General features: G+C 39.5%; 1 protein-coding gene across 2 annotated transcripts in view; it reads right to left on the bottom strand.

The window, feature by feature from the left end:
• Window positions 1-5,436, bottom strand: part of cfap20dc (CFAP20 domain containing) — a 38,207-nt gene extending 32,771 nt beyond the window's left edge. For both annotated transcript variants that reach the window (XM_078247464.1, XM_078247465.1), the window contains exons 1-7: window positions 5,416-5,436; window positions 5,192-5,281; window positions 4,457-4,550; window positions 4,287-4,359; window positions 1,273-1,387; window positions 991-1,138; window positions 439-585 (exon numbers count right to left, since the gene is read on the bottom strand). In XM_078247464.1, the coding sequence (XP_078103590.1) occupies window positions 439-585; window positions 991-1,138; window positions 1,273-1,387; window positions 4,287-4,359; window positions 4,457-4,550; window positions 5,192-5,281; window positions 5,416-5,436 (688 nt within the window). The remainder of the gene's footprint in view (window positions 1-438; window positions 586-990; window positions 1,139-1,272; window positions 1,388-4,286; window positions 4,360-4,456; window positions 4,551-5,191; window positions 5,282-5,415) is intronic.
• Window positions 5,437-14,130: the final 8,694 nt, after the last annotated feature.

The raw sequence follows: 14,130 nt of genomic DNA, 5'->3' as shown, positions 1-14,130 counted from the left end.
GCGGAACTGGATTACTGGTGCATGTCTTTGTATATGAGGACATAATTACAGCTCTCTGAGTACAGGTGAGGTGCAAAAGAACACAGTAATGAGGACCACAGGAATTCCATGCGAGGAAAACAAATCTATTATCATCAGAGTCTCTTTGTGGGAAAACAACTCCTCTATGTGCAACAATTGCACCATGATGGTTCTCTATGTATATTAACAATTTCACTGGTAGATTATGGCTAAAATACTGTAAATAAATGTAGTTAAGTAAAAAGTGCAATATTTGCCTCCAAAATGTAGTGGAGTAGAAGTATAAGGTACCACAAAATGAAAATGCTCAAGTACAAGTACCTCAAAATTGCATTAAGTATAGTGCTTAAGTAAATGTATTTATCTTCACCACTGTGTATTGATCAATTCACACTCCTGTGATTTGCTCTTACCTACCACAGTCAGAGCTCAACAGTCCAGCCCTCGTATCTGCCTTCCGCAAATTCTCCATGTTCAACACCTGAGTGACATGGTTTACGTCTGCTGGGAAATGGCAACTGCGAGGGATCAAGTCCATGAGACCAGCTCCACGGAGAAACATATCTAGATTTAGAACTATTTCAGATTTAGCCTAATCATAGAATAAACCAAAACACATCATCATGACATATCATCACGCAACAAAGGTAACACTTTGATCAACAGAAAAATACAAATGGCAAGCTGTCTTTACTGGCAAGTAGTGGTGTGCAGTGAGCAGCCAGCGCTGAGTACAGCTGTTGGCTCTGCTGAGCCATTTCAGAGTTCAACAAAAAACACCACTGATCTGTCAGCCAAGTGTTCCTCTCTCCACACACATACACACAGACTTTCATCTAAACTCAGAACAAATCTACTCAACGTGAAGACTAACTTACTCCAGTGCTTAGCTAGTATCTCTTAAATAACCACTCATGGAGAGGACTTTAAGGTAGGTTGATATAACTCTGTTGTGACAATAATCATTACCATCATCTGACATTCCTGTAGGCTCTGTTTTCATGGTGAAGATTCTGCGGACTTTACAGGTGGCAAACAAAGTGATGCCATCCAGTGTCAAAAACCCCTTGAACAGTTCACCGGTGAATGACACAAGGTCGATGCACAAAGTAGACCACTGCGGCAACAGAAACAATATGATTTAAAAGAATCAATTAAATATGCAACTCAATACCTACCTTAAGATATGAATACCAACGATACTAAAAAAAATACTAAAAGAATATGTCAAGGATGAGTTAGTATACTCACAATACTGCGTTTCAATCCTACAAAAGGTATCTTTGCATGCAAAAGTGTGGCAGACAACTCTTTATGTACTGTTGATAAGTGAAGTCTTCTTTTCAGGTGCTCTAAATCAGTTGTCCTGTGAATAACAGACACCAGAACATAAATTATCACCAGCATCAACAGCGTCATTAAGAAGACCTAGTCTGAGAGAGCCACAAGCATTATCGGTATCTAAGGTAAGCTCTTAAAGGTGTTTTCACTTTAATCTAGTGATGTGAAATCAGCTGTCATGACACACTTTAATGGAAGAACAACACAGCAAGCAATATTTCCACAGAAAAAAAAGTAGTTACGTAACTTTATAGTGAGAAATTATTTTAACTTTTGACAGTGTGTCCCTGCCTGAGTCTGTAATACATTGAATTTCCCATGAAGTGAATTCACACATGAAGCGTTTTGAGCACAATAAAAGACTTTAGGGCTGTACTCGATATTCAGAACATTACTGTAATGTAGCAGTAAACAATTATTTGCTATGGAAAAATATGGTGGAGTAATGGCGTATGAGAAAAAAGTCACAATCCTGTGTATGTTGTAATCTGAACTGCTCTATTATTTCTTTTGATAGCCGATCTGGTTGCACGTGCATGTGAGTGCCTTTTGCGTCAGTGTCTGATGCTTAGGGCTGTGGGAAAGCATCGGTATTTGACGAGTTGGGTAACAGTCTGTTAGAGCCGTGTGGAGGCAATGCCACTTATCTTCTGAATATCGAGTACAGCCCCTTTAAATATAGACTTATGTGGAGTCTTGATTGCACAAACTGTGTTTTATTGATCATAAGAAAATTGGTAACTCACAGAGTGAGCAACATTTTTCAGGTGCTCAAGGGGTTCTCATACTAGATGTTCACAAGCTGGTTTTAATGTTTTTTTCAGTAGTCTAAGGTAAATTGATTCAATGATTACTTTCTATATTTCACGGTACATTAGAATATTAACTATTCTCGGTAACACTTTAGTTGAAGGGGTGTCCATAAGACTAATATGACCCCGTTATAACCATGACATGATACATGTCATGAACATGGTTTTAACATTGTCATTACGTGTCATTAGGTAAATTACGACACTTTTAATGCAAAGTTAGCATTGTTTGAGATGTTTGTGTTAAGACAACTTGACATTGACCAAGACAACAATCTCTGTGTTATGACATTTGACATTATGCAAGACAATATAACCGTGTCAATGTCTTTGTTATGACAACTTGACATTAAAGGTGCAGTAGGTAAGACTTATAAAACTAAGTTTCTGTCATATTTGCTGAAACTGACCCTATGTTCCAGTAGAACTACATAAAAATACAAAATCCGGCTCCTTGTTCAGATGCACCAATCAGGGCCAGGGGTGGTGTCTAACTGCGTGTCAATCACTGCTCATGCACACTCATTCATTCTCCCTTGTGGGGGGAGGGGCTTAGGAGACTGTTTTGGGCTTTGGCGGAAAGGGGGGGAGGGACTGAGAAGTTGTCGATGTTCAAATTTTGGATAAGTCCTGGATCTTCACAATCCTACCTACGGCACCTTTAACCTAGACAACATAACCTGTCATAAATATGTCATAGCAGGCCTAATTATCAAACTTTAACCTATAGTGCACAACTATTTTATATTAATAAACGTCTGTTACATTCAAGCCATTGCCAAATGAGTCGATGAAAAGCTAATTAAGCCTATCAGCTCCACAAAACTCTCTCTGTATTTCTCAGTATGGCTATGTTTACAAAATGTGCCGTCCGGCAACTTTCGCACGCAGAAGCTCGAGTGATGCATTTTACGTCACCGCTGAGAAAAAGCAACAGCAACAGTCAGCTTTGGAGACGAAGAAGACATAAATAGATAGTTACTCTTCTGAAATGTCCATCTTGTTTTTTAAACCACCATTTCCTCCTTCAGCTACTAGCAACTGGTGGGGGAGGGGTGGGGGTGGTGCATGACCAACGAAGTCTTGCGTCATTTTGGACAGTGTTGTTGTCATTACTTAGAATTCCTCAAGGGGGGCGACAGAAACTACACACTATAGCTTTGAAGAAACTATTTAGCTTTATGTGTTAACATTACATTAAACTGTCATAAGTGGTTGGTTTTTAAATTGGCTGTCATCAGACCATTATAATTGTGTCATGATTATTTCCCTTGACCTCAAGTAAAGTGAAACAATTTGGACTTGTCAGAAAGATGTCATAACGTTTGATTACACTGTCAAATGCTTTTATAACAGTGTCATAATTAATTCCTTTGACCTCAAGTATAGTGGAACCCTTTGGACTGTCATGTCAGTCTTATGCACACCCCTTCAAGTAAAGTGTTCTCTTATGTAACAAAGTTCTAATTTACTCTATCAAAGATTACTGTAGCTACCATATTGAGCAACACTAACAGTAGTCTAGCTTTGCCAGACCATCCTCCACCGTGGCGCTGCGGAGGAGGGTCTGGCGAGTCCACACAGCATTCCGTGATGGGAGAAAAACGTGCTCTGTTTTATTGTAATTTCTTTAAACCAATTACAATCGTCATGGGCGGCGCTAAGCACCGCACGGAGCAACGGCGCCTCTACAAAATAGCCTCAGTTTTGGTGGAACATGTGTACGTTCAAAAGTTGTTTTAGTCGTGCAACAGAAAACTCAGATTGGACAGATAGTCTAGCTAGCTGTCTGGATTTACCCTGCAGAGATCTGAGAAAGGGTTAACCATAGTCCTCATAAATCGACCAGAGTTTAAAATGCCAACACAAAGGAAGCCCAAGGCAACGGATATCTGGCTTAAATGATTAAAATCCGGCAGAATTTCCGTCTGCAACAGAGCGATCCTGGAAGTGGAACGTTGAGGATATAGACTACACTAACAGTAATAAAAGTCCTTTCTCAACAACAGAATTAAAGATGTATTGATATCTACAAGAGCACATGCTCTCACAAATGTTTTTCTAAGGTAGTTGCCATGTAAAAAAGGAACTATAAAAAATTGCTGTACTTACACAAGCTCAACGGAAAAATCTTTACATGGGGGAATATTCACTTGAAGGACCAAGAATCTTTGAAGAAGTCCAACTAAGAAAAAACAAATAGGCAAATAAGTGAATTACTATTAACATCTGCATAAGAAAATATAATTTATAAATGGGTGCAAGTGTGGTGGGTGACTTACGAGACATTTTCCCATTCTCTGGCATTTGCATCTTGACTGTCTGGCTGCTACCCTCCAGGCAGTAAACAAACCCTTTGACTTCTTTATTGTACTCCTAAGATAAAAAACAATACACAAGAGGCCTTGCTAATTCTAAGGCATTGCTAAGTTATTATCATGACCAGTATTGTGTACCAATGCGACCAGTGTGCACGTGTTTTTGTGTGAGCATATACACAAGATTTGAAATGGAAAGGCTATGTGTCAACAACAGCTCTATTATGAAGTGTTACTGGCATCTTCAATAAAAAATATCACATAAAGTTAAGAGACTAAACACAAGTTAACTTTTTTATTGATAACATGAGTTTGTATTTTCCCTCATTTTGACAGTTTAAAACACATCTCTCATACAATTTGTACTGTGCTGGCATCCCTAAATTTACATCTGGTAACAATCTGGTAAATAGGTAACAATGTAGCCCTGCTATACTGTAAATTTACAGGCTGAAGTTCAATTGTGATGCACTTCATCCAGAGGGGTTAATTCAGCCATGCGTTAATCATTCAGACAGTGTTATGTTTTTTATTGGACTGCATTGTATTTGTTGTTGTCTATATCCTGGCCCTGTATGGTAGCTTAACGTAGAGGACATGGATGCTAGCTAGTTAAATTGATTAATGTGCTATAGTGAGCGCGAGTAATCACCTAACAATAGGCTACGATTAACGTAAATAGCAGCTCTGAAAACTCACCTTATGTATGGATGACGGACCTCCGCAGAGTTTCCATTTTTCTACAGGGTCTTTTCCTTGTCCACTAAAGATCTCAACCACAGATCCACCCTGCGAGAAACAGGGTAAGATTTCACTATTTGCCTGCAGCCAACGTTAATGTTATGCTATATCAAGCTAAAGCTAATTTTAGCCTAAAAACAAACATGTTATTTACAAAGAGCGTGGCTTTCAAATTAACGTACCTGAAAATAATTCCGAAACATATTTGTCGTGCGAGTTTACCCAGATAAAATGTGTTTTGTTTACATTAACGTTACCCCAAAGCGTTTGAAGCGTTACAATGAAAAGCAACTTCTCTAATCCCTAGTACAAGTACAAGCAAGTAACCAGTTTTAGCTAACACAGGATATGTTTCCATGGTTACCTGACGCTACAGTAGCCATGGGTGTATTAAGAGAATAGCCACCATACTGTCTATGCCAGCATCCGATGACGGTCGAACGGTTCATATCATAGATATCAATATCCATGGGCCGAGCCAGAATGCTGCGCTAACGTAACTTCTGAACCAATCAATACATATTTAGAAATAAAGTGGAACTTTCACTCGTAATTTGTATTGTGACAGGTGCTTTAAAGCACCTGTCACAATACAAATTGTCACAATTTAATTTTGTTGGCATGCCAACAAAATTAAAAACATACATCTGTTAAAACTACAGATCCAGGTGTTTAATCTATTGCAAGTAATTTTTATTCAATTCCAGCTGTTTTTATTTTTTAAAAGGTTGACAATCTGCTTTTGATTCTACCTTGCCCTGTAAAGCGACTTTGAGTCCTTGAAAAGCGCTATACAAATTAAATGTATTATTATTATTATTATTATTATTATTATTATTATTATTATTATTATTATTATATCTGTCAATCAAGACAGACAGGTCAGTTAGGTGACTGAATGAGCAGACAGGGCAGTAGTCTTGTGTAGAATAGCTTTTTTTTTAAAACTGTTGATAGTAAATGTTTTCTCTCTTAACTCTTCACTTTCCAATCTCATCACTAGACTGCTCAAGAACAAAATGTAAGTTTTTCATACCAGACAATCATTATAGGGTTCATAGAGTGTGATAGTTGATGTTTTAATAATTATCGTACCTAAAGATGTTGTTAAAAATAGACCTTTATTAAAGTTGTTTCTTCTCTTGAAATGCAAAAACCCATTATTGTGTCATTGTCGCTTGCTTTGTTTACCCTGGCAGCAGGGCTAAATATGAGATCAAAAAGATGTCTTTTTAATTAGCTACTGAGGGAGACAACATCCGGAAGTACAACGTTATGGCCTACCGCTCAACATTTTTTGCATGTATCTGACTTCAAACACAATGTGGTCTCAGTTATTTATGGATATAGAACAAAAGACACCACAAAAAAAGAAATCTGTTCAGTTACATCTATGGCTACTATGAGTTTTATTGTTCTTGAACAAGCACCACTACAACATTGAATATTACTGTCCTCATTTGCATTTTCATGGATTTGTTTTTGTGTTCAAGCTCGCTGTAGTGATACCAAAAAAGCTCTTCAGATGTTCTAGCAAAAACTAAGTGTTTCTGTCCTTTTTCATCTTCAGAATGAATGATGACAATGCATCATAGAAAAGGGGAATAGGATGCCAAATCTTCCACAGCTTCCATGAGTTGGTGATCCTGTCTCAACCATCGTTGCCTGGTTATGTTATACAACAGATCTTTAGCACACATAGGCCTATGTAACAGCAATAGATCAAAATGTACTAATTGATTTTCTATATGATATCACTGTATCTATAGATGGTGTCAACTCTGCAAAGTATAATTAATCTTCCTCTCATGTGCGGCTTGAGCTGTTTTGGCTGCTTCTCATTGCACCAGTTTGACATTCACAGTATTGTAAATGCAGGAGTTTCTTTCTAAAATCCTGCCTTATTAAACATTGTGGCCTCTGGGTTCATCATTTCCTCACCTTGAGATGTCATGTTCACATATGGAATTGGACTTCCATACAATTAATGTACTAAAATGTACCTCTGTGTAAAACCATAACTGCATTAGCTCATGATGCTCTTAACTTACCATGATTCATTATTGACTGTATTGAAGAGCACTTAGGTGAAGTACTTCTAATTCCGTTAGCTGCATCACTCCTGGACTTATAATATCTGTGAAGAGTGCCCCCTCTGTATCACTGCCTTATTATGACTCTGAATGCAGAATTGTGTAAGATAGAAGCAGCGTCAACAGAGCATGGAACAGTGAAAGTTTCATAATTAACTTTTTTTCTCTACAGGAATGGTGTGACACTGATTGGGACAGACAGCATCATTAAAATAAAGCCTGGCATGCAGTGAACGCTGATGAAGCCGGTATGGAGAAATCAGTTAATAAATCAGAACTTGTTAGCATACTTAATTATGACTAATTATTCACTCATTAGTTTGAAAATAATCTATTCATTTGCATCAGTCAAAACACATCAATTAGTGTAGACAATGTTAGTTTTCATATTCTGTAGAGTGACAGTAAAACGAGCTGTTTTTGACATTGTTGTTGACCACCGTCATGTTGCTAATATTTCCAAAACATTTGCTTTACGATAAAACTACGAATGCAGTTAGGCTTCATTCACACCAAATCAGGCATTGCAGCAGGTTAGATTAGCGCAGGGTTGAGCAGCAATGTGGGAGTCTAACTCAAATGGCCCATTTGAGTCTCTTGTCTTCCCAACTCCTTTGTGTGTTTTATTTATTTTTATTATTTTTTTAGCTTTTCCACCTTTAATTTTTGACAGGACAGCTAGGTGAGAAAGAGGGGGAAGATATGCAGGAAATCGTCACAGGTCGGATTTGAATCCTGGACCTCTGCGTCGAGGCATAAACCTCTCAGTATATGTGCGCCTGCTCTACCCACTGACCCAACCAGGCCACAACTCCATTGTGTTTTGTCTGACCACCAGTAGGTTCCGAGATTGGCCACTGCAGTGTGACATTGGTTTGTGTTTCTCCAAAAGCTTGATTCTGTTTTAATTTTGTTTGTTTTTCGGCATCTCATGTGGTCCCCACCACCGCAACCTAAAGCCACTACCTACATTCAAATGATGGGAGGACTGGCGTTTTTGCCATGACGCCTGATTTGGTGTAAATGCAGCCTCATGGGGTCCAGATTTAAAATCGCCATTACCATGACTGATTATTAACATTGCATTTACACAGCATTTTAGCTTTCTTTAAAAGACCCTTACAAATGAGTTGCCAGACTTAATGCATCTAAGATTATATCATCCATACAGCAGCGGACTGTAAATTGTATTTGTATTGATCCAGTCTGTTTCTCTTCCCTAATGCTCATCATCACTGAAGCATAAGCTTCTTTCAAAGTAAAAAATGTAAGACAATGTAGAAAATGGTTTCCCAGAAGGCCAAATATACTGTGCAGTATATTAGTAAAGCCACTTACATCCAAAGCTAAAACATTTGTTGTTAGTAGGTGTATCACCTACTTTTCTAACATTTAAACAAAGAGATTAGAGAAATATCAGTCCAATGCTCTTATGGCAAAATAAATGGTGGAAAATATGCTTTATCTGGTTTTTGTATCTATTTGATATGAGTGATCATTTAATAAAGTGAGGAGACTTTAAAAAAAATCTTTATTGCAAACATTGCTATAAATGGGGACATCTTAGGTTTTAGCAGCATGTGTCATCCCCTTGTGTGTCGTTGAAATCCTTTGTGGTTAGTTTCAATGTGCGATGCAGATTGTCTGCATTTAACAGGATGTCATGATTTTTGATGCCTACAAAAAATCAAGGCAAATATAAGTGTGCCTCTTTTGCGCTATTTAAAAGTGGTGGTTGTAATTAATACTTATTGAAGTCTTAGTTGCTATCAACGACCTGGTAATAACCACCTTTGTAGCGGTGCTTGTAAATGGGATTAAGACATTTGAGAGTTTAGTCCTTAGTATTTTTTTACATTATTTTTCCTGCCCCATATGCCATTAACATCAAACCAAACGTATCATAAGTTACATGCTTGTTTCACTTTTTCATTTGTGACCTACTTTAATCAACAACAAAAAAGAAGAAAAAAGAAGTTACCTTAACAGTGTCTAGACACACTAAATGTGTAACCTTGAATATGCAACATCTATTTATATCTATTTTATCAAAGTGAGAAGTCAGTAATCAGGGCCATACATATCCTCCATACTCTCACTTCCTGCCCTCTCTGGTGGCAAGTGGGACAAATTCTCAACCACTATGACCTCTTTTGTATTCCACAATGCCATGATTATAATCTTAAATAGAAAATAATTGGGGACATTACAAAGCTTATCATACTTTGTGTCTGCTCATAGTCCCCAAAAAGTGCTAATTTATTTATTATTTTGATTTTGGCAGGCCCCCAATTTCTGACCCACATCCTTGAACCAGTCGTGTTAGATTATTGCCAATATTTCCTCTAATTTAATTCCAAATTCCTATCTGGGGTTAATTTGGCATCTGTTGCACATTCAACTAGACTGTGTGTACAAAGTTTGTCAGATTTTGTAGTATATATATATATATATATTAGGGCTGTCAGCATTAACGCGTTAGTCGCGATGCAATTAAGGGCCGACGCGATGCGATTAATTTTTTTTAATCACATTAATCGCATGCCGGCATTTATTAATTTATTTTACATTTCACTCAGCTTTGCATCGTGCCTAACAGGCTACTATTTTGACCCTTTGCAGCACCGTTACTTATTATCAAGCTGCCACTTCCTCGTAACACATCCTGCTGCTGCAGGCTGCAGGCATGATGATCGGATGGCTCGTAGACAAGTCGAAAGCCATATGCACATTGTGTAAAGCCGAATTAAAATATCACCAAAGCACGTCAAGCTTGAGCTACCACCTACGGAGCTAAGCATAGTAGTACAGTTAACGTGATACTAGACCACCGGCCCTCGGGGGCGGGGGAGAGATGATGTTCGGAAATAAGAGGTTGCTGTGGCCCGCCGTACAGGTTAGTTTGACCAGCGGGCAGCAGCGGCGGCCGGAGCAGGCAGCAGCGGTGGCTGGAGCGGGCAGCAGCGGTGGCTAGACGGTGGCTGATCGGATGGCTCGTAGACAAGTCGAAAGCCATATGCACATTGTGTAAAGCCGAATTAAAATATCACCGAAGCACGTCAAGCTTCAGCTACCACCTACGGAGCTAAGCATAGTAGTACAGTTAACGTGATGCTAGACCACCGGCCCTCGGGGGGGGGGCGGGGGAGAGATGAATGTTCGGAAATAAGAGGTTGCTGTGGCCCGCCGTACAGGTTAGTTTGACCAGCGGGCAGCAGCGGTGGCCGGAGCAGGCAGCAGCGGTGGCTGGAGCGGGCAGCAGCGGTGGCCGGAGCGAGCAGCAGCAGCTGCAGCGGCCAGAGCGAGCAGCTGCAGCGGCCGTAGCGGGGGGACATCCTCAGCGGTGAAACGCGAACGGGGGCTCGAGTATAACCTAGCTAGGTGGAAAGCTAACGCTAGCCGGCCACCTGTTCCATCAATCCTGCTTGCAAGTGTCCGCTCATTAGACAAAAACTGGACTACATCCAACTTCAACGAAACTCCCAACACGAGTTCAGAGACTGCTGTGTTTTTGTTGTTGTGGAAACAACAGTGTACCGGACTATCCAGCCTGTTTCTCTGTCGCCGGGTAAGAGTGGAGATGGGCTGTGTTAACACGGAATGAGCTGCTCATTAACCGGTGATCACTGGACGTCAGTGAGTAATCAACATTATTTTGGAGTTACTAAACACTATATTGACTCTGGTAAGGATAGGGATTTTTAGTTTTTTAGTTAGGTACTTGGAGGAATTGTGCAATAATGACAGATTCACACATTCTTCTTTTGTTTACAGTAAATAAATAATTACAAATCTTAAAATCAAGTTCATACTTTATGAACTTGATTTTAAGATTTGTAATATTAAAATTTGTAATTAACTTTCTTTGCATTCATTTGATTCCCAATCAAGATGCACTGGTAAAAATTGCTTTTGATTTTTTTGTTAATATGTACTTAAAAACTGTTCTGAAATGCAAAATAATAGCATTTTAATCATATGATAAAATATGCGATTAATCGCGATTAACTATAGAACTTCAGGGATTAATCACGATTAAGAAAAAAATCATCGTTTGACAGCCCTAATATATAGGGCTGTCAAACTAAGAGTCTTCTATGATGCTGACAGGTCTGCAGTTAGTTGCCGTCCATTTTGCAAGAGCTGTAGTAATTTTTTTGGATTTGGTTTCATCCATAGGTCGGCAAGTAGCACTCTCCAAAATACTGCTTTGCCTGAGTCTGCTAGCATCAACCTGAGTCACGTTAACTGTACTACTATGCTTAGCTTGTAGGTGGTAGCTCCAGCTTGACGTGCTTCGGTGATATTTTAATTCGGCTTTACACAATGTGTGTATGGCTTTCGACTTGTCTACTGAGCCGTCCGGGAGTTTTGGAAAATAAAAAGCGCCATTCAGAATTGTGTTGCTGCTGTCTTTCTACATCATGCCTGCAGCCTGCAGCAGCATTGACATATATAAAATGGACCAACAGATCCCGTTGCTCTGGACGGAGACCAGTGAAGGATATTAGAAGCACTTTTCTGGTGAGCGCTGAGCGTTACTGCGCAGCCTCCAACTGAGAGAGACGACGTAGATGTGACGTGAGCAACCTGTCTGAAAGTTGTAAGTCTTCTGGTAGCTGTGCCAAGAGAAATCTCAATCATTCCGAATCTTGCAGAGACGGAGAGCGTAGGTATATGTTAGGAGATAACATAGGCACAGGCTAATTATTGTTAACTAAAATGCTAGTTAACATTAGTAATTAAACTTAAACAGCTAATGTAAGTCAAAACTGCCTGCGAGCTTCTCCTGTACGGTAATTTCTCTACTGTGCGACAGTAAGTCGCGTGGTTATGACACAATCGTTATAATCGCCTATTTTTACAAAAACGGCTGCTACAGAGCCATAACGTGAGGTACAAGGTAATGGAGCCTTTTATACATTGTCCAGTCCCTCTAGGATTTCGCGATGTCGCGATCGCGCCAATTCACACGAATTCAACCAATCACCGCAAATTTGGTGCGACTCGCAATTCTGACCAATCACCGCAACTTTTCCGCACATTTGACCAATAACCTGTCTTTCCCGCGACTTCAACCAATCACAGCAGTCCCACGTGCACTCTGAGAGCCAATGACCAATCGGGAGTGTGAACGGGTTGATCATTTCCTTGTTTTTGATATGAAGACAAGACGTGTGTGTGACTCATTTACAAACAAAACATAAGACTGTGCAAAACATTTCAGACCGTCCGATACATTTTAACATCAATGTAGACTTTACCGATTTAAAAGTCACTGAAGTCGCTGCCGTTTCCATCCTGGCTGTCGGCTCTCTGCAGCGGGTGGGGCTACTGCTCCGTGCCCCCCGCGACTGACGCTTGCACACACACAGACACACACACAAACAACACACACACACGGTGGATGCAGGAGAAAAAGGAGATGAGACGACACGATGACCTAAATTGAGGACAGCTACGCTCGTTATTGTAAGTGCAATGATAAGTTAAAGTCAGTACTTTATCAAACCGTATGAAGGTGTGTCCCAGCCCAGGCCAGGATAGGAAAATAACTAACAATGTAAAGATCAACAAGCCACTGACAGATATGTTCAAATTTGATTCATTCAATAAATTATTATTTTTTGTCTTAAATCCACCAGCCATTTTCATATTATACCAACATTTACAGCATCCTGACCCTTTTTGGTAAGGTTACTAGGAAAACTCAGCCCAGAGTAATTTTATTCTTCCCAAAACAAGTTTCCTTTTTATTTTGAAAGAACTATACAAAAAAAAATCTCAACTTTTTTGCAACTTTCACTGTCTCCCGCAACTTCATTGCAACAAACATACAAAAGACATCGCAACTTTTATCGTAATGTTTTACAAAAGCTCCCGCGAAATCAGGCATTTTGGGCTGCAACAATCTCAAAAAAAGGGCCGCGAAATCCTGGAGGGACTGATTGTCGTGTTTCTTTAGAAATAAACAATGGACAAATAGAGTTTTTAAACACTTCAGATGTAAAGTTATTCGCTGTCAAAGTGGCGCCAAAATAAATGGCAGTCAATGGAATGCTAACGGGAAGTGATGGCTTGTTAGCATCAAAATGGCGCCAGAGGGGCTACGCGTTCCGAGGAGAAGCTTACCCCCTTGTGCAGCAGCAGGATGTGTGACGAGGAAGTATGGCAGCTTGATGTTAAGTAAAGGTGCGGCAAAGGGTCAAAATAGTAGCCTAGCTAGATTCTAGTGATTTTAGAACAGCCAAGGGTCGTTGTTAGGCACGACGCGAAGCCGTGGAAGTGGAAGTGTAAAATAAATTAATAAATGACGGCATGCGATTAATGCGATTAAAAAAAATGAACGCGTTATGCTCGGCCCTTAATCACATCACGATTAAGGCGTTAATGCTGACAGCCCTAATATATATATATATTATAGTGCAATGGGAGCTTGAGTGGAGGGACTCTCTCTGGCCCAATAAACTGTATCACCTTGATGGCCAATTCTTCTTTTATTTGTTTGTTTTCTGAAGACACATTTCGGTCACTCCACTCTTTGTTGTGTTCTCTATATGATTGTATTCTGCTAGTCTACTGTGATTACCAGTAGGTCAATGTGAACATGTCCATTAATTGAGCAATTGTTTAACCAAATACAGAGCAACACTCTCTGATTCTCTGATATTTAGCGTCTTTATTCTGATTGAGATGAGTTACAGAATGAGACAGCATTTGTACTAAACAGGATTAAAAGCTTGCAAAGTGTTGAACTGCATAATGGTGACCAAGTGATTACAACATCTGTCCTGTAACTTGAAT

Source organism: Sander vitreus, chromosome 4 (genome assembly GCF_031162955.1).
Source record: "Sander vitreus isolate 19-12246 chromosome 4, sanVit1, whole genome shotgun sequence".
Taxonomy (NCBI): Eukaryota; Metazoa; Chordata; class Actinopteri; order Perciformes; family Percidae; genus Sander; species Sander vitreus.
Note: the sequence above shows the minus strand (reverse complement) of the source record. Positions and strands in the feature narration are given on the sequence as shown.